The sequence below is a fragment of the Planococcus citri genome, chromosome 1 (assembly GCF_950023065.1).
Source record: "Planococcus citri chromosome 1, ihPlaCitr1.1, whole genome shotgun sequence".
Taxonomy (NCBI): Eukaryota; Metazoa; Arthropoda; class Insecta; order Hemiptera; family Pseudococcidae; genus Planococcus; species Planococcus citri.
Window position 1 is genome coordinate 17,724,354 of NC_088677.1, and position 19,573 is coordinate 17,743,926.

Here is a 19,573-nt window from a genome sequence, read left to right on the forward strand (position 1 = left end):
TAATTGATCAATTATTATAGCTGATTAAATGTTCCTCGCAATTATCAATTATAATCGATTAAAATCAAACTGCAACCTGCATCCCGAAAAATGGCGCAACATCAAAATGTTACTTGAGTTTTTTTTAAACTTTTATAAATCTGAAAATCGAATTGCCTGAAAAACCCACTCCAAAATCAGCACAACTTCAAAATTTATTCGTTTTTTTTTCTTCAAATTGTAATAGGTACCTAGATAAACACACGAATCTAAATGTAACAATGTAACAAATAACAGTAAACGAGAAAGTTTGAAAAGAAATCTAAAATGTTTTGAAAATGTGCTGATTTTGAAGTTATTTTATTTTTTCAGGGTTTTCTACAACTTACAATTCGATTTGCCAGATTTTTAAAAATTGAAAAAAAAAAAAAAAAAACAAATCCAATCTCGAAGTTCTGCCGTTTTTTGGTACCTAGATATAGGTAGTCATTTTGTTTATCAAAATAAGTTATGACCAAATCAATTTCAATCAACTACATGGTGAAATTGTTATTTGATAATCAAAAAGCCACTGTGTAATCGATTAAAATCAAATTAATTCTAAACCTCACAAAAACGGTTTTTCTTTTTCAAAAATTTGGTGGGGGGAGGGGGGACACAATAAAAAGAGTACGTGCACAAAAGAGCACAAACGAAGCACAAACGATCGACACCCTTTTCACCCTCCCCCTCTACCTGAAAGTGGTCGTTCTGAGGAAATGGACCTATTATTATCCAATATATCATGCAACTTTTTTTTTCTTTTTTTTTCAAGCAATGATTGGAGAAATTTTACTACTTATATATCTTGTTTCTTTTCATTTCTCTCCGATTACTCAGCTCAGAGATCGAAATTTGAACGCTACATCGATCAGAAGAATGAAAAACAATAAACTACTAGATAAAACAAAATAATGAAGACAGATTTTGAATTCTATTTGAACTGCAACACATTCGACATTTACATTATTCTTTATACACATTACAACAAGATGTTATTTTTTTACTTTTTCTTTTTAGCATTTCAACGTTTGAACTATAGGTACCTATAATAGTAATCACGATTTCAACAATTTTAAAATTTACCTTAGACGAATTTAATAATAAAAATAAAAAATCAACTACGCCGCTGCTTCGGTTCCTTCTGTCGCGGTAACCTCTGTCGTGCCACCATCTGTGACACTTTCTGGCGTTGCTGTCGTCGTATATGCTGTCGATTCTTCTTCGGCTTCGGCCTCTTTAGGCGTATCTCTGCCACATTCTTCGTAATCTTTCTCCAGAGAAGCTAGATTTTCTCTAGCATCGACGAACTCTTGTTCGTCCATACCTTCTCCGAGATACCAATGGGCATACGCTCTTTTGGCGAACATTAGATCGAACTTATAATTAACCCTAGACCATACTTCGGCTATCGAGGTGGAATTACAAATAGCGCATAAAGATAGGTTAACTTTAGATAAACCGCTACCCGGTACGCAGGTAGGTGGTTGGTAATTGACGCCTATTTTGAAGCCAGTCGGACACCAGTCTACGAAGGGTATTTTACTATTTTTAATTATCTGTATAGAGCTGTTTACTTCTTTAACTTGTATCAGGCCTCTGTAGAGCATACAGCACGCCATGTATTTGCCTCGAGAAGGATCGCATCTCAGCATTTGATTTGATCGTTCGAAACATAGTCGAGTTAATTGAGTGACGGTGACTTTCTCGTGCGTAGCTTTGTTTACCGAATGGAATGGAGCGTAGGTGACGAGTGGGAAATGTATTCTAGGATAAGGTACTAAATTCGTTTGGAATTCGGATAAATCGACGTTGATTGAGCCATCGAATCGCATCGATGCGGTTAAGGCTGAAATCACTTGGCCGAAGATTCGGTTTAGGCTGACGTACGTTGGTCGTTCCATGTCCAGCTGACGGGTGCAGATATCGTACAGGGCTTCGTTGTCGACCAAAAAGGCGCAATCGCTGTGCTCCATGGTTCCGTGCGACATTAGTACTGCGTTGTAAGGCTCTACAACCGCTGTCGAGAGCTATAGACGAGGAATAAATAGATCAATATTCGATATTTCAAAATAGTTTAAAACAAAAAAAAGTCGAGTATATTTACCCTAGGACACGGATAAATAACGAATTCTAATTTATGTTTCTTTCCGTATTCGGCTGCTAATTTCTGCATGAGCAGAGTAGTCAGCCCTGAGCCAGTTCCACCGCCCATCGAATGAAAAATGAAAAACCCGGCGAAACTGGCGCACATTTCGATTTGTTTTCTCAACGAATCCAAAACAACGGATTCCATTTCTTTTCCAATGGTGTAAAATCCGCGTCCGTAGTTATTCGCCGCATCTTCCTTGCCCGAAATCAACGACGAAGGACGGAATAACTCTTTGTATTGATTGTTCCTAATTTCATCTGCGATCATATCGTACATGTAACTTATTAATCAATTATGAATGAATCAAAATGGTAAAAATTAGTCCTACACTTGAGATAATTTTTTACCTATAACGCTGGGTTCCAAATCAACCAACACAGCTCGAGGAATAAACCGTCCTGTCGTCGTCTCTTGATAAAAAGTACCGAAAAAATCATGAGCGTTACATGGTAAATCGTCGGCAGTCAGGAAGCCATCTGGACTGACTCCGTGTTCGACGCCGTACAATTCCCAACATGCATTTCCAATCTGGACTCCAGCTTGTCCAACGTGCACTGACACTACTTCTCGCTGAAAAATGTTCGTTTTAAATGTAATTTAAAGGTACATTTTAATATACAAAAGCTTACGATTATTTACCATTTTTTAATAAATCAAAAAAAGAAAAATCTACTAAGAATTTTAAAGTTTTCAAACATCAAAAGTTTTTTGAAATGTTGTTTGATAGGGAGTTCAACTCAAACTGAAGGCAAAAATTGTTCATTTTAGTAAATTAGGTAAATAAATGGCGTATTTAAAGCCGAATATTTTTTTACATTTTTTTCTGCTGTTATAATTTTTTTTTTTTTTTTTTTTTAGAAATTTTTTTTGAAGATTTGCTTTTTCCTACTGAATAAAAAACATTGTAAGCAATGTTAAAACTAGGTAAATTTTTTGGTGCACTCAAAACTGATCTTTTTGGGATTTTGAAAAAAAAAGTTTGATTTTTTTTTTAGAAAATTTGACAAAATCCCAAGCTTTTTCAGCGATTTTGGCGTACCTACCTAGGTATGCAATTGAGTTTTTTTAAAATAATAATTCTTACGAAAAAACAGGTTCTTATGCAATTTGGGCTTGTATTTCGATGAAAACCTGATTATTTTTTTTTGCAATTTATTGACCAAATATGAAAGATTTTTGCGACAAGAAAGCAAAACTTCCTAAAAATTTTGATCCAACTAACGTTTTTTTTTTCTACAATTTTGGCAAATAAATCAAGAGTTCTGGGCAATTTTGATTAAAAATATTTTTAGGAAATTTATACGATTCTTTTCAATTTTGGCACAAGAAGTACGATTTATTTTGATAAGAAACTGTTTTTTTTTTTTGAAAGTTTGTCAAAAAAGGCAGATTCTTTGGCGACAACAAGGAAACACTTTCTGAAAATTTTGACCCACAAAAAGGGCGTTTTCCGCAATTTTGACAAAAAATACTGAAAATTTCAATAATTAAAAAAATACTTAGGTGTTTTTTTGGAAATTTTGAGAAAAAATGAGTCCTTTGTACAGTATTTGCATAGAAGTAGGATTTTTTTTGCAAATTTTGGGGATAAGGTAGTACGTTTTGGCAATTCAGATAAAAATTATTAATTTTTGCAATTTTGACGTCAAAAAAAAAATTTAAAAACATATTTTTTGCGATAAAAAAGCAAGACTTCTTGGAAATTTTGTCTAAAAATAACTTTTTGATAATTTTGATTAAAAAAAGGACAGTTTTTGGAATTAAAAAAAAAAAAATTATTTTACAAGTTCTATTCGTAAAATTGGGATTTTTTGCGAGCCATACATTTGCAAAAATTCCTACTCACAATTCAACTTTTTAAAATCCCATCAGTTTGTAATGTTTTGTTTTTTGGTCACTTTTTATCAAAAAAATACTCATTTTTGTCAAAAATTGTGAATCTCGTTTTTGCCAAAGACTCCAAAAAGTCTCAATTTCTTTTCAAAAATTGTACAAAAGTTCTGCTTCTTTGCTAAAAAATGCCAGAAGTCTCAATTTTTCGCCAAAAAATGGGGGGTGGGGGAATCTCGTTTTTTCGACTAACGCGAAAAAGTATCATTTTTTTGCTCGTAATTGCTGGAAAAAGTTCCCACTACTTTTTGCTATGCAACTTTCAAAGTTTCGCTTACTGCCAAAATATTGATCAAAATTCTCGCTTTTGAGCGAAATCGCCAAGTTTTGCTTTTTTTTTTAGCAGAGGTTGTCAGAAAAAAACTTGCTTTTTTGACAAAAATTACAAAAAAATACTTTCTTTTTGCCAATAATGCTACTTTTTGCTAAAATTGTCAAATTCATACTCGTATTAGAAACAAAATCCTCGCTTTATAGCAAAACTGCTAAACATTTTCACTTTTTTTACCAAAAATAATTCAAAAAGCCTTTTTTTATCTTGCATAAACCAATAATTCTCCAGAAGTCCTGTTTTTGCTAAAATTTGTCAAATAAGTTTTCTTTTTTGCCAAAAATTATCAAAAAATCTGGGTTTTAAAAAAATTTTCAAAAATATTTTCTTTTTACAAAATCTTGGAAAATTGTTGTTTTTTTGTAAAAAATGTCAAAGTCTCACCTTTTTTACGAAATTGCCCAGTCTCTTTTTATCCAAATGTTTTTAAGCCTGGTTTGAGGGGGGAGGGGGGGAGGTTGCATTTTTTTCCAGTCTCAGGCATGAAATCCACCATTTAATTTTTTTGGTGCCTTTAGTGACTGAAAAATATAAAAAAAGTGACCAAAAACTAGAGAAAAAGTGACCAAAATTTAGAGAAATGAGAGCAAAATATACAGTTATGTTGCCATGTTGGTCGGAGAGCCCGCATAAGGATCCATTGCACCCCTCCCCCCTTCGGTCGATCCACCAGGACAACTTTTTTCTTAAAGGGGGAGTCCTAAGAAACATTTGTATGGTAGTCCTTGTACTCAAAAAAAAAGTGGCCCTACTTACAAAATGGCGGCCATTTTGATTGACAGGTCAGCCAAAATCACAGATTTTGCGTTTCAACATAGGACTTGCACGACATTTTTAAACTGTACAAAAATTTATCACCTGTCAAAATTTCAATTGGTGAATTTTTGAAAATCAAATTTAGGCCAAAAATGAGGGAAAAAATCAAAATCTTACCAAATTGACAAAGAAAGCTGAAATTTGGGATATATTCTATTTTCGACACGCCAAATCGATTGGAAACTGTTTCAACCCGTTTTAAGCAGTTCTGGAGCCTCCAGCAGATTTTTAGAACTCGAAATTCCCACAAAATTTCATCAAATAGAGTTGGATAACCGAAATTTACTCTGCAAAATAATTTCAATACGCTACGAAGTCAACTGCTGGGGGATTTCAAGTCGTTTTGGAGCCTCCAGCGACTTTTTGAAAATTACTGAAGCCTCCAGTAGATTTTTGAAACTTGAAATTTCCCCAAAATTTCATCAAATGGAGATGGAAAGTCGAAATTCATTCTGCAAACCAATTTCGATACGTCACGAAGTCGACTGCAGGTGGATTTCCAGTCGTTTTGGAGCCTCCAGCGACTTTTTGAAAATTACTAAAGCCTCCAGTAGATTTTTGAAACTTGAAATTTCCCAAAATTTTATCAAATGGAGATGGAAAGCCAAAATTTATTCTGTAAACTAATTTCAATACGCTGCGAAGTCGATTGCTGCCTCCAGCTACTTTTTGAAAGGTTGTATGATGTTTTTTGGAAACTTGAAATTTCCAAAAAGTATAACTGGAAGCTTCAAGACCATTTGAAACCACCATGCAGTCGACTCCATATCGTATTGAAATTAGTTTACGAAGTAAATTTCAGCTTGCTAACTCCATTTGATAAAATGTTATGGGAATTTCAAGTTTCAAAAATCTGGTGACTCCAGTAATTTTCAAAAAGTCGCTGGATGCTCCAAAACGACTTGAAATCCACCAGCAGTCGACTTCGTAGCGTATTGAAATTAATTCGCAGAATGAATTTCAGCTTTTCTTCTCCATCTGATGAAATTTTGGGAAGTTTCGAGTTTCAAAAATTTGCTGGAGGCTCCAGAACTGCTCAAAACGGGTTGATTCAGTTTCCAATCGATTTGGCGTGTCGAAAATAGGGTATATCCCAAATTTCAGCTTTCTTGGTCAATTTGGTAAAATTTTGATTTTTCCCCTCATTTTTGGCCTGAATTTGATTTTTAAAAATTCCCCAAAAATCGAAAAAGGCACTTTAGCACTTGAAATTATTGCAGGTGATAAATTTTTGCCTAATCTTTCGATCACATTTTTAATGTTGAACAGTTGATTTTTAATTTTTTTTTTTTAAATGATGATTCTGAAGGATTTTTATGAAAAATATTGATCATTTCCTAAAATTTTTCACTTTTTCTTTTCACACGACAAATCTTTAAAATGTGACCAAAGTCACCGTTTTGACCATTTTCGCCGAAATAGTGACAAAAGTGACTTGCAAGTGAAATTAGTGTCTAAGTCCCTTTTTAAGTGACCGAATTTCATGCCTGAAGTCTGATTAAGTTATTTTTTTTTGTAGAAAAATTTGGTCTATTCCAAGTCGAAAAAAACAGCTGAACCACACTCGATTTAACAAAACACTCTGTCCAAGAAAAAAATGCAGCCCATCCACCTGCGAGCTGACAAAATAAACTGCTACCTAACAAAATTTCTTTTAAAAAAATTCAATAATATGTGGCCATAAAGAATAATTCGAATTTTTTCCACACCTTTGAAAATGGAGGAAATTTCCTCTTCAGTAGTAATTCAACTCTAAACGAGTCCAGATGTAACTCACGGCAGAATTTTCAAAATTTTTTGTAATTTTTTAAAAGTTCCGTAAACGTTCAAAATGGTGAGTTGGATCCTAGCAAAAAATATAATTCTATTTTCTTTTAAATTTTTTGGAAATTTTTTTTCACGTCCATGATCGAATACGCTATCAAAAAATATTTCAACTTTTTTTTGAATTTTTCGAGAGATTTTTTTTTACGTCACTTTAAATTTTGGAAATTTTTTTAAACTCACACTAAACATTCTGGTATTTTCAGCGTGAAGTAGTGTCTGTTCATGTCGGCCAGTGCGGGGTCCAAATCGGAAGCGCCTGCTGGGAATTATACGGCGTCGAGCACGGAATAAGTCCTGATGGATTTTTAACAGCTGACAGCTTAAGCTGCAACGCCGAAGACTATTTCAGCGCGTTTTATCAAGAAACCGTCGCCGGAAGATACGTACCCCGCGCAGTATTGGTTGATCTGGAACCTACGGTGATAGGTAAATATCCCCAAAAACATAAATAGGTAATACTAATTTCAATCGTACTTGACGTAATTAATTTATGTGTACCTTTTTTAAAATAAAAGATGAAATCCGAAACAACCAGTACAAAGAGCTATTCCGTCCATCATCGCTGATATCCGGTAAAGAAGACGCAGCCAACAATTTCGGACGTGGATATTATACCATCGGTAAAGAAATGGAAAATACAATTTTGGATTCGATTAGAAAACAAACCGAAATGTGTACCAGCTTCGCGGGATTCTTCATTTTTCATTCCATGGGAGGAGGTACCGGGTCCGGTTTGACTACCCTCCTTATGCAGAAATTGGCTGGTGAATATGGAAAAAAACATAAATTAGAATTCGTCATCTATCCATGTCCACGAGTAAGTCAAAGAATAAATTTCAAACTTAATCGTACCTCAACATTTTTAGTACAACGTCTTGTGTCTTGATTGCAGATGTCCACAGCGGTGGTGGAGCCTTACAACGCAGTTTTAATGTCTCACGGTACGATGGAACATAGCGACTGCGCTTTTCTGGTCGACAACGAAGCACTATACGATATCTGCATTCGACAACTCGACATGGAACGACCTACTTACGTTAGCTTGAACAGAATATTCGGCCAAATAATATCGGCCTTAACAGCTTCGATGAGATTCGACGGTTCCATCAATGTCGACTTATCGGAATTCCAGACCAACTTAGTACCATATCCGAGAATACACTTTCCGTTGGTCGGATACGCGCCATTCCACTCGATAAACAAAGCTGCTCACGAGAAAACCACCGTCACCAACCTGACTCGAATATGTTTCGACAGATCGAATTTAATGTTGAAATGCGATCCCTCTCGAGGTAAATACATGGCCTGCTGTATGCTATACAGAGGCTTGATCCAAGTCAAAGAAGTCAACACCTCGATACAGCACGTAAAAGCCAGCAAAATACCGTTCGTAGATTGGTGCCCAACCGGATTCAAAATAGGTGTTAATTACCAACCTCCCACTGTAGTGCCAGGCAGTGGAATGGCGCCAGTTAATTTATCGCTTTGCTCCATCAGCAATTCGACCGCTATCGTCGAAGTTTGGTCTAGAGTTAATTATAAGTTCGATTTAATGTTCGCCAAACGAGCTTTCGCCCATTGGTATCTGGGCGAAGGAATGGACGAACAGGAGTTCGTCGATGCTCGTGAAAATCTAGCCGCTCTAGAGAAAGATTACGAGGAATGCGGCAAAGACTCTGAGAAGACCGGTGACGAAGGCGAAGCGGAAGAATCGACCGCCATGAGCACGACAGCATCGCCGGGCGACGTAAGCGAAGCAGTAACCGAAATCACAGCTGGTAGTGCACCTCCACCTTGAGCTAAAAGTATTCGGTTTTAAATTAGTGGGATTTTATTTTTAAGTTGTGAAATTTTTTACGAAACTCGTGCAGCATGCTGAATAATGTAACAAAAGGCACCTGAAAATAAAAGAATGGCAATTTTATTTTTTTTCTATTTTATTCACTGGTAATTTGCAACGAATGTAATACTCATCTTGGGTTAGTTTATCAAAGTATTAATCTTCAATTTAGCGTGATCAGCAAAGACGGAAAATGATTATTAAGCTGATATGATTCATGGTTACGATGCTCTGGCATAGAAAGAGAAACGTAGGTAGTCGATTTGCTCGTTCTAGTCTTCGGTTAGTAAACCTGTTGAAACAATTGATAAGCTGTAGTTTGAATTATGCAAAAATCAGCAAAATAAGTCTATACTAAACTAAATCTACCTACGTAAGGATCCTTTTATCGTCTAGATCGAAATTAATCCGAACCAAGAATTGATGTCTAAAATAACTAGCTAGTTTTCGTTTCGTTTCTACGGATCGTTTGAAATAAAAATATCCATGAATGCAATGTCCTACTTTTGCTCACTCTGATAAAACTTAAAATTTAGTTAATCAATTCAACAATGTATGATGGGTAATTTACAACACAATCATGCAATACAATGGAAGATCAGAACGTACAATATAATCGATGCTTGAGCTAATTCTGTCAAAAACAACGTACAAATAGATTCCTAATCGCTAATTACATATAATCAAGACTCTAAAATTCGCTACTATAATGTTATATAAGTATGTACCTATTTCGATTTCTGTTTCAAATTCAATATCAGAACGTAGTATCTTCAAAATTCAATTCAAAGAAGGTAGAACTATACAACCTTCTGTCGTTCTCATATGCAGGTTAGGTATTCGGTTACCTGTTCGTTACCGGAAGCTCATTCATGATTAGAAATTCGCCAACTCAGCACGGTTTTAAATTACTCGTCTACCAAAACTACTTTACTTTCAAGAAATATTCATTTCCTTCGAAATATCATTAAACGATAATGTTAATTTCAACGTAAGTATTTAGCAACGTTGTCAAATTTTTCGATTTCTATTCACAGTGAAGAAATCATAATAAATAAGGTAACAAATGATTAAAATTCATGCTTTTATAATTCGATTTTTACCGTTAAAAACAGGTACGAAGAAGTTCTTCAAAAAATAAATATTTACTTAATCTAATAGATCACAGAAAGTGATTAAATCTAATTTAAATTTTAAAACACGTATCAAAAAAAGGAACTTCCATGAATATGGGTAAAGAAATAGAAAATAGCTTTAAAACAATAACAATAAGCTTATGATCTTTAACTTAAATGCTACTAACAGCACCTGATAGAAAAATATCACTAAAAATCACCTTGATTAATTTTTTTTTGAATTATTTCGATCAACGTACGAGTAAACTGAGTAAACTTATTTCAAATCTACTCGGGTTCGATGTGTTCCTCTGTTTCGACATCTTCATCCAGTTCGATAACATCGACAATTCGAAGATCAGACCTAAGAAATACACGAATACAAATAGATTTCCACGAATGACGATTCAAATACATAAATGACCAGAAGTATATATAGTAGTACGACAATATATTCCATGCACCGATGTACCTTATTATCTCATTTTTCTCCTGCTCGGATTTCAATTTCACCTTTAATTTCGCGTTCTCCTCATTCAACGCATCGTTTTCATATCTAAGATACACATTGTGAAAAAAATCTGATTAGATATCACTTTTCAATACTTTAATCTGACGTATCGTCTCATGAATTTCATCTCACCTCAGTCTTTCACACTCTGTACTAGAAACTTTCTGTTTCTTGTGCAGTCTTTGCAATTCTAAATTCTTCAAGGCTAATTCTTTAACTTTTAAATCTAATTCTGATCGCGATATCGATAGATCTAGCTGCAGATTCTTCGGTTTCGTCTTGCTTCTCGTGTTTTCGTAAACTGGCACCGGTGATTCTTCGACATACGGATCTAATCTGAATATATCTTCGTGAGTAATGCTCGAACGACAATTAGGACACGAATTCAAATTAGAACTGCGAAAGAAAACCAAAAGGCGAAAGCTAGCTTTGTTGTAGTCTGAATTCGATGATAAAAAAAGGGTTCATGCACATAGATATTTTGTTATGAATACACGTATTTAATTACTGATAACTGATACTGCAAAGTATCAGATAAACAATACACATACCTTTCTAGGATCCATTCCATAAGACATAAGCAATGAAAACTATGCCCACAACTTGTTGAACAGACTGAATCTTCTGCACTGCCTGTGTCGAATAAATCATCGTGGCAAATGAAACATCTTAGCTTCATTTCTGTAGTTTAGTGCTCATAAGTTTAATTAATTCGAAGCCGAAATCCGAATTTCAGACTAAAAATTTCATTCTGCAGCTGATGAAATGTCATTCTTATCTATCTGATTCTGACGTTATCAGTAGTGTCACATTCTACATAACGAAGATGAGTACCGGAAATGAACTGCACAACTGCCATCTATGCCAAAAATAATTGATTAATTTAATTGTCAAAAAGTCCTGCTTTGTTTTTGCTGAAAGTTGCTGAGCATGAAACAATTCAAAAAATCATCAGAAATTTTTGTATTTTTTTTTGCTGAAAATTACTATTAGTCTTGGGTACTTTTCCAAAAAATGTCTAAACTCTCCAAAAGCTCGACGCTTTTCTATGTAGCTTTTCAGCAATTGAAAAGTCAAAGTCTCGCACTGTCTGATCTCGCTTTTATACCTTGAATAATTGACAAAAATCACCGAAGAGAGTCGTTTTTTTTTTACTTAAAAATTTGAAAATATAAAAAAACTAAAAAGGGTCTCATCGATCGAAAACGAAAAAAGAAACTGCGAAAAAATTGCAATATTTTGCCAATAATTCCTGCTTTGTCTTTTTGCTGACATTGTCATTCCTGCTTTTTGAAAAAATTCTCGCTTTTTCGCAAAACGGTTAAAAGATTTTCAGTTTTCTTCTTTTTCAAATTATCTAAATTGCATAATTTTCAAATTTCACAAAGTCTTCCTTTTTGTTGAAAATTCTAAAACATTCTCGTTTTTTACAAAATTGCCAAAAGTTGTCATTTTTTTGCAGAAAATTTCAAAGAGTTTCACATCTTTTCAACAGATAGGTATGAAAGTCTTTCTTTTTTGCCAAAAGTTTCCAAAAAACACTTCTATTGGTTAAAATTTGTCAGTTTCACTTATTTTTTGTCACAAAATGTCTCAAAATCTCGCTTATTTTTAACCGAAAAATTAAAAAGTTGAAAAAAAGTCTCTCATTTTCAACAAAGGTTGAAAAAAAGTATCAATTTTTTTTGCCAATATAAAACGTAGAAAAATATTTTTTTTGTTGAAATAGTTCGACTTTTTGCCAAAAGTTGTCACAAATGTTCGTCTTTTTTTTTGGTAAAATTTCAAAAAAAAACCTACTTTCTTCCAAAAATTATCCAGAAATTTTGCTTTTATTCCAAAAATTTGAGCTTTTTAACTATTGAAGTCATATTTCTTTGCCTAAAACTCCAAAAATTGACCAGAAATCTCGGTTTTTCATTTCAAAAATGTGCAAAAAAAAATACGAAAAAATCTTTTGCCAAAAGTTGACAAAAATCCTCTTTAAAATTTCAACTCTGCGAAATTTTGAAATCAGTTTTGAAGTTTGCAGGACCTCCAAACTAAAAAAATTTTAGAATGAATTTTGGAATTCCCAAGAACTCAAAACTGCAACATTTTTGATTGAAATTTTGGATTTTGTCGGTGCTTCAAACTATACGAAATTTCAGATCAATTTTGGAGTTTGCAGGACCCCAAAACTGAAAATAATTTTGAATGAATTTTGGAGTCAGTATGTAGGATTTTCAAACTGCAAAATTTTCAGATAAATTGAGTTGACAGATCTCCCAGAGTTCGGATGATTTAAAGAATGTGATGTTTAAAACTGTTTAAAGCAGGGTTTAAAAAATAAAATTGATCGAGTTTTAAAACAAAAAAAAAAAAAAAATGAAAAAGGTCAAAACAAGCTACTTATTAAAAACATGTATTTTTATACCAACTTGTACTTTTTTCAAATTTTTTAGTCGGTTCTTGTATTTTTGTTTTTAAAAAAATGGTAAAAATAAAAAGTTTTCAGTTTTTTTATTTTAAACAAAAAAAAATTCCCAACTTTGAGGTCTTTGAAGCTGCAGAATTTTTGAACGAATTTTGGAGCTTGCAGGACCTCTAAACTTCGAAATTTCCGAATTAATTTTGAAGTTCGAAGGACCTCCAAAGTCCAAATTGCAAAATTCTGAATGAATTGTAGAGTTGGAGGGCATAAAAACTACGACATTTTCGTGGTCAATTTTGGAGTTTGCAAGACCGGAGCTTGCAGGAGCTCCAAATCACGAAATTACCGAATAAATTTTGGAATCTGCATGATCTCAAAAAACTGCAAAATTTTTGGAATAATTTGGAAGTTTGCAGGAGGTCAAAACTGTGAAATTTTCGGATCAATTTTGGAATTTGCAAGACCTTCAAATTTCAAATCAAACGTTTAAGTAGGTACTCAATTTTCAAAAGAATTAAGATTTTTTTCTTTTAGTAATTTTGCTAAAAAACGAGATTTTTTGCCAACTTTTTTTTTTAAAGCGAGACTTTTTGACAATATTATATAGTCTCAAAAAAAAAATTTTTGCGTTACTTTTTTCTATTTTTGGCAATTTAAAATAATTCATAGTAAATGAACGAGACTGTTTGGAATTCTTTTCGAAAACCAAGATTTTTAGCGTTTTTTTTTCTTTCTAGAAATGAGGTTTTTTAAAGTTATTTTTAAAGAAGAATTTGTTATCATTTTTTGGCAGAACAGAAAGCTTTTCTTTGACTTAGAGAAGGCTTATGATAGAGCATGGAGGTACAAAATTCTTGAAAAAATCCACTCAATTGGAATTCGAGGACATCTTGCTCTCTTCATTGCAAATTTTCTTTCTGATCGTAAATTTCAAGTTAGAATAAATATACCTTATCACAAGTATATGAAATTCAAAATGGTGTCCCACAAGGCTCTGTATTGAGTACAACTCTTTTTATTCTCCTTATTGATAGTATTCATAGCATTATCCCTCCCCCAATGTCACTAAGATTATTTGCAGATGATATGAACATCTCCCTATGTTTCAAAGACTTACAAATAGCACAGCTCTTTATCCAAGAAACCCTTGATAAAATTCAAGAATGGGCAGATTCAAATGGTCTCTCATTTTCACAGTCTAAAACCCATTGCATTCTTTTTTCTAGAAAAAACAAAATTGAACTTCCTTCCCTAACTCTCAAAGGTAAAAAACTTGAATTCAAATCAAATACAAAATTCCTTGGATTGATTTTCGATTGCAAGCTCAAATGGACACCTCACTTTTTATCCATTAAACAGAACTTAATGAAACCCCTAAATCTATTGAAAGTGATTAAAAATCCAAAATATAACCCTTCAAGATCCCTTTTACTTCAGTTATATAGATCTCTAATTAGAAGCAAAGTAGAATATGGCTGTCCAGCCTATATCAGTGCATCAGATAAAAACCTATCAATCCTTAAAGTAATACAAAATGCTGCCTTACGCCTATGTATAGGAGCATTACCATCCTCTCCTATAGACAGCATCTACTGTGAAGCTAGTGAACCCCCTCCAAACATCAGGAATTTCTATATTACTAATAAATTCATTGTATCAGCAACAACAAATCCAACAAACCCAGTCAGAACTTTAATCAAAAAACAAATTCAAAATATTTCAAACCATTCTGAAAATCACTCCTGTATTCTCCAAAATTCTTTAGGAAATCACCATGTAAGCCTATTAGACCTCACTTCCGAGTACAATAAATTTCCTCCCTGGGAATTAATTTTACCAGAATTCAATCTATCCTTATCCCAATACAAAAAAAATGAGTACCCATCTGGTTTCATCAAAGAAAAATATACTGAGATCATAGCAGAATATCATGAATTTATTTTATGCTTCACAGATGTTTCTAAAAATGAGTTCGAATATGCAGGCTATGCTTTTTCTATTGATGGTAAAATTACCAACTTCACAGCTCATAAATATTCTTCAATTTTTAATTTAGAAGTTTCTGCTATACTCCATTGCCTACAAAAGATCTCTACTTCAAATAGCCCAAACAAAAAATTCCTGATTCAGTCAGACTCACTCTCTGCTCTTTTATCAATTCAAAACAAATTTTCTGAACATCAACTTGTTCATAAGATCCATCAAATCATCTATAAACTTCAGTCTACTGACAAAATTATTAAAATGTCTGTCCCAAGTCGTGTAGGCATTAAAGGAAATCAGGCAGTAGATGAATCAGCTAAAACAGCTGTTACCCCCTCTAAAATTTTCTCTGTGACCCATGATGATGTTATTAACATTCTAAAAATCATCCAAAACTCCAACTGGCAAAACCTATGGAACTCAAAAACAAATCACAAACTATTTACCCACAAAAAATCAATCCTCCCTTGGAAGCACCTTAGTCACCTAAATAGATCAGAAGAAATTATAATCACCCGCCTCCGAATTGGTCATACCAAATTAACCCACAGCTATTTGTACACCAAAGCTCCTAAACCCACCTGTCAATTCTGTAATTCTGAAATAATCTCCACCCAACACCTTCTATTCTACTGTCCCTCCCTCAAAACAAAACGTCAATCCTTAAACATTTCAGACCTCAACCCTACAATTCCTGACAACATCAAGCAGATGGAAAACATTCTTAAATACATCAAAGAAATCAATCTTTCAAACCAAATCTAGACAAACCCCTCGAAACTGGGCGTAAAAATTCTGGCAATTATACACGCCCAGTATAAAAAAATGTCAAAAAAAAAAAAAAAAAAAATGAAGCAATTTTCGAAAAAAAAGTTACTTAAGAAACCAAAATTGCAGAAAAAGTAACCAAAAGTTACCTACCTAGTTACTTACAAAGAACGAAGTAGGTACGAGTTCTGAATTTGAAGGGAAAAACTGACAACGAATTATCGAGAAATTTAAAAATTCAAACTTGACACGAACAAATAAGTAGTCGAAAAAAATAAAAATAAAAATAAAAATGGAAACTGTTGTGGTTGTGGCTCGAGAGACTCGAGAGACTTTAAAACGATTGATTTTAATATCAAAAACGATAAAATGCGATTAAAACACAATTATACTTTTTACATTCGAATATCAATGATAGAACTAAACTTGAAAGGCAGATAAATCTTGAGTATTTGTTTCTCGAACTCACTATACTGACCAGGTGAGTCGTCTGTATTTTATAATTACAGAGGACCGATCAACTGGCCAATAGGAACGTATTTCTGTTATGTCATGATAGTTACACGTTATTGATGCATTGTTTTTATGTAGGTATTGTTTTTTCAAAGCAAGCAGTTTTAATATTTTTCGGTTATAGCTGATTTAGGTCATAATAGAAACAAATGAGAAAATTCCATTAGATTGAAAAAATTTATAAATGAAGAGTGATATTCCAAAACTCGCTTTGTCCATTTTTATCAAAGTGCGTTTTTCAGTGGAACCTGGTAGATGAAGTATTAACTCACATTCCTACATCATCAACCTACCAAAATGAGGTGTTAAACTCATCTAAATAGCCAATTCACTAAAAAATTTTAAAAAAATAATGTTCCAAAACTCGCTTTGTCCATTTTTATTGAAATTTTTTTCAGCAGTATTTAGTGGATGAAGTGTATACCTACACTCCTACATCATAAATCCACCCAAATAAAGTGCTAAACTCGCCTAAAAAGCCAATTTACCCGTTTAAAGGGAAACTGTTTTTCCTCTTTCCTGAAAAGTTGCGAAAATGGACAAAGCGAGTTTTGGAATATCACTCTTCAAATACAAATAAATTGACGTTTATCACCTAACTAATTTTATTCAAATAATAAACAAAAAATCGGATAGTACCTTTTTTTTTTTTTTTTTTTTTTAAAGAAGAAAGGAAAAGAAAAATGATCAAAAATTCAAAGTTCAAAAATGTACCTACCAAATCGACTTCGCCATTTAAGAGCACCTCATCTACCTGCGAGCTCTCAAAATAGACTCAGTTGAATTATTTTTGAGTTTACGTATTTTGTTATTATTGCTCTATGGAAAATAATAAATGGCCACCAAATTCCCCAACAAGAACTGCGCACCTTGAGTTGAAAATTCGCAAAACTTTCAGTTTTGGAATAACCTCCTTCAGGGTCGGATTGAAATCCTTTCGCAAAAATTTAAACTCGTCAAAATTCGAAGTTAATTTTCTTAGTTACCCTTAAAAATTAGGTACAATTTGATATCAAAATGGTAAATATTTTCATTCTAATATTTTTCAACTCTCTCATCTTATACTTATAGAAACTCGAACAAGTATCTGTTTATTTTACGATTTTTTTTTTTTTCGTTTTATTTTTTTCCCATCAGCGTGAAGTAGTATCATTACACGTAGGCCAAGCTGGAGTACAGATGGGCAATGCTTGCTGGGAACTGTACGGAGTTGAGCACGGTGTCAGTCCAGATGGGTTTTTAACAGCGGATAATTTGGCTTGTAACGGTCCCGATTTTTTTGGTACTTTTTATCAAGAAACATCCACCGGTCGATTTGTTCCCAGAGCTGTGCTCGTTGATTTAGAACCAACGGTTATAGGTACTTATTTTTTAAATTCTATATTTTTTTTCCTTTTTGGATTTTTTTGTACCTACCTAATTCGTGTTCGTTATATTTTTCATTTTTTTAATTAGACGAAATTCGTAATAATCAGTATAAAGAATTATTTCGACCAACTTCGCTAATTTCTGGCAAAGAAGACGCTGCCAATAATTACGGCAGAGGGTATTACACCATTGGTAAAGAAATGGAAGTAGTTATATTAGATTCGATTCGAAAGCAAACCGAGAGTTGTACCAGTTTCGCCGGTTTTTTCATTTTTCATTCGATGGGCGGAGGTACCGGATCCGGTTTGACCACCTTGTTAATGCAGAAATTAGCCAACGAGTATGGCAAAAAACATAAACTAGAATTCGTCGTGTATCCGTGTCCAAGGGTAAGTTGCAGAATAAAAAATTTCTAAACCCAGTAGCTCTTTTCACTTTTGTTCGAATTTCGATGGCTAAATTTTGTTAATTTTACAGTTATCGACAGCTGTGGTGGAACCTTACAACGCAGTGCTAATGTCCCACGGTACAATGGAGCACAGCGATTGCGCCTTCTTGGTCGACAACGAAGCCTTGTACGATATCTGCACCCGTCAGCTGGACATGGAGCGACCAACTTACGTCAGCCTGAACCGCATCTTCGGCCAAGTCATCTCCGCTTTGACAGCTTCGATGAGATTCGACGGTTCGATCAACGTCGACTTATCCGAATTCCAAACTAATCTCGTCCCGTATCCCAGAATCCACTTCCCGCTGGTAACGTACGCGCCTTTCCACTCTGTAAACAAGGCAACCCACGAAAAAGTCACCGTTACCGGACTTACCAGGGCTGTATTCGATAAAGCCAATCAAATGCTGAGATGCGATCCAACTCGAGGCAAGTATATGGCTTGTTGTATGCTTTACCGCGGTCTAATTCAAGTCAAAGAAGTCAACTCGGCCATACAAATAATCAAAGCCAGCAAAATACCATTCGTTGACTGGTGTCCGACTGGCTTCAAAGTCGGAGTTAACTACCAACCACCTACTTGCGTACCCGGTAGCGGTTTATCGCCGGTTAATCTATCTTTATGCGCTATTAGTAATTCGACAGCTATCTCCGAAGTATGGTCGAGGGTTAATTACAAATTCGATCTAATGTTTGCCAAACGAGCTTTCGCCCATTGGTATCTGGGCGAAGGAATGGACGAGCAGGAATTCGTAGACGCCAGAGAAAACCTAGCTGCGTTGGAGAAAGACTACGAAGAATGCGGCAAAGATTCCGATAAAGGTGAAGGTGGCGCCGAAGAAGAATCTACTGCGTTTAGTACCACCTCCGGTCCGGCTAGTTCGACTCCGGCCGACGATGCGGCTACGGAGGCGCCGACCAACGAAAGCACCACTGCTCCGGCTTAATACAAGTAGCGATGTCCTGAACATTTTCTTGTTTGAATTTATCGATTAATATTCAAGCATCGGATGTCCGCTTATTGAAAGTCCGACAGCCTATAGAGTCCCGATGAAGGCCGAAAATAGCAAGCAGGCGACTGGGATTTGTATCGTTTGTGATGATACGTAACATCGCTCACGCCTGATTTTGAGACGTATACGAAAAATTCAAAAAATGAGTCGACGGAATTTTTTAAAATCGATTAAAAGTGTCTAGATAGAAAAAAATAGATTATGGTAATTTAACATCTTGAAATTGTGTCGAAAAGTGAAATAAAAACAGCATTGTACCTGAATTTGTGTATATTTTTTTTTGCTAGTTTATCGAATTGATGAAAGAAATAGGATACGAAGTGGGTGAAAAGACGTCTCGAATTTTCCAAATCAGCGAATTGAGAAAAAAAATATTAAACCTACCTGAATGTTTTGTAATTTTTTGTACACTTTGACGAACTCGAATTGAAAAAAAGTGGGACTGAAAAATGGTGGCGAATTGTTGAAGTTTCGACTCTTAAATCAACGAATTATACAGACTGGTTTGAATAATTTTATCATTGTACCAATTTATTGAATGATTGACGAAGTAAGTTGTACGATTGT

General features: G+C 34.2%; 4 protein-coding genes across 5 annotated transcripts; 2 read left to right on the forward strand and 2 right to left on the reverse strand.

Moving 5' to 3' along the window:
- Nucleotides 1-930: 930 nt before the first annotated feature.
- Nucleotides 931-7,345, reverse strand: LOC135849607 (tubulin alpha-2 chain-like). The gene is made up of 4 exons (XM_065370080.1): nt 7,215-7,345; nt 2,518-2,740; nt 2,126-2,427; nt 931-2,048 (listed from the first exon to the last, which is right to left on the reverse strand). The coding sequence occupies exons 1-4, from the start codon at nt 7,221-7,223 to the stop codon at nt 1,140-1,142; spliced, it is 1,443 nt and encodes a 480-aa protein (XP_065226152.1). The 5' UTR covers nt 7,224-7,345; the 3' UTR covers nt 931-1,139.
- On the forward strand, nt 6,934-8,958 carry LOC135849608 (tubulin alpha-2 chain-like). The gene is made up of 4 exons (XM_065370081.1): nt 6,934-7,041; nt 7,238-7,460; nt 7,550-7,851; nt 7,927-8,958. Exons 1-4 carry the CDS (start codon nt 7,039-7,041, stop codon nt 8,830-8,832), a joined length of 1,434 nt encoding a protein of 477 aa, XP_065226153.1. The 5' UTR covers nt 6,934-7,038; the 3' UTR covers nt 8,833-8,958.
- Nucleotides 8,959-9,944: 986 nt separating this feature from the next.
- LOC135849609 (E3 ubiquitin-protein ligase TRAIP-like) lies at nt 9,945-16,126 on the reverse strand. Of its 2 annotated transcripts, none has more exons than XM_065370084.1 (5): nt 15,830-16,126; nt 11,052-11,359; nt 10,633-10,896; nt 10,462-10,545; nt 9,945-10,353 (listed from the first exon to the last, which is right to left on the reverse strand). In XM_065370084.1, the coding sequence occupies exons 2-5, from the start codon at nt 11,177-11,179 to the stop codon at nt 10,278-10,280; spliced, it is 552 nt and encodes a 183-aa protein (XP_065226156.1). In that variant the 5' UTR covers nt 11,180-11,359; nt 15,830-16,126; the 3' UTR covers nt 9,945-10,277. The 2 variants fall into 2 exon arrangements, with proteins under 2 accessions (XP_065226156.1, XP_065226155.1); XM_065370083.1 differs by having other exon boundaries at nt 15,818-16,126.
- A 959-nt stretch (nt 16,127-17,085) lies between these two features.
- On the forward strand, nt 17,086-19,269 carry LOC135849606 (tubulin alpha-1 chain-like). Its single transcript, XM_065370079.1, has 4 exons — nt 17,086-17,197; nt 17,315-17,537; nt 17,633-17,934; nt 18,023-19,269. Exons 1-4 carry the CDS (start codon nt 17,195-17,197, stop codon nt 18,938-18,940), a joined length of 1,446 nt encoding a protein of 481 aa, XP_065226151.1. The 5' UTR covers nt 17,086-17,194; the 3' UTR covers nt 18,941-19,269.
- The last annotated feature ends 304 nt before the right edge of the window (nt 19,270-19,573 follow it).

What these genes read in the sequence shown, in the direction of transcription:
- LOC135849606 (XM_065370079.1), top strand. An exon ending in TTTAGAACCAACGGTTATAG is followed by an intron (nt 17,538 to 17,632) that starts GTACTTATTTTT and finishes TTTTTTAATTAG; the next exon opens with ACGAAATTCGTAATAATCAG. An exon ending in TCGTGTATCCGTGTCCAAGG is followed by an intron (nt 17,935 to 18,022) that starts GTAAGTTGCAGA and finishes TTAATTTTACAG; the next exon opens with TTATCGACAGCTGTGGTGGA.
- LOC135849609 (XM_065370084.1), bottom strand. Translation starts at nt 11,179, where the DNA reads ATGAAGCTAAGATGTTTCATTTGCCACGATGATTTATTCGACACAGGC. An exon ending in ATGGAATGGATCCTAGAAAG is followed by an intron (nt 10,897 to 11,051) that starts GTATGTGTATTG and finishes TTTCTTTCGCAG; the next exon opens with TTCTAATTTGAATTCGTGTC. An exon ending in GAGAAAAATGAGATAATAAG is followed by an intron (nt 10,354 to 10,461) that starts GTACATCGGTGC and finishes TGTATTTCTTAG; the next exon opens with GTCTGATCTTCGAATTGTCG.
- LOC135849607 (XM_065370080.1), bottom strand. An exon ending in TTTGGAACCCAGCGTTATAG is followed by an intron (nt 2,428 to 2,517) that starts GTAAAAAATTAT and finishes ATATGATCGCAG; the next exon opens with ATGAAATTAGGAACAATCAA. An exon ending in TTATTTATCCGTGTCCTAGG is followed by an intron (nt 2,049 to 2,125) that starts GTAAATATACTC and finishes CCTCGTCTATAG; the next exon opens with CTCTCGACAGCGGTTGTAGA.
- LOC135849608 (XM_065370081.1), top strand. An exon ending in TCTGGAACCTACGGTGATAG is followed by an intron (nt 7,461 to 7,549) that starts GTAAATATCCCC and finishes TTAAAATAAAAG; the next exon opens with ATGAAATCCGAAACAACCAG. An exon ending in TCATCTATCCATGTCCACGA is followed by an intron (nt 7,852 to 7,926) that starts GTAAGTCAAAGA and finishes TCTTGATTGCAG; the next exon opens with ATGTCCACAGCGGTGGTGGA.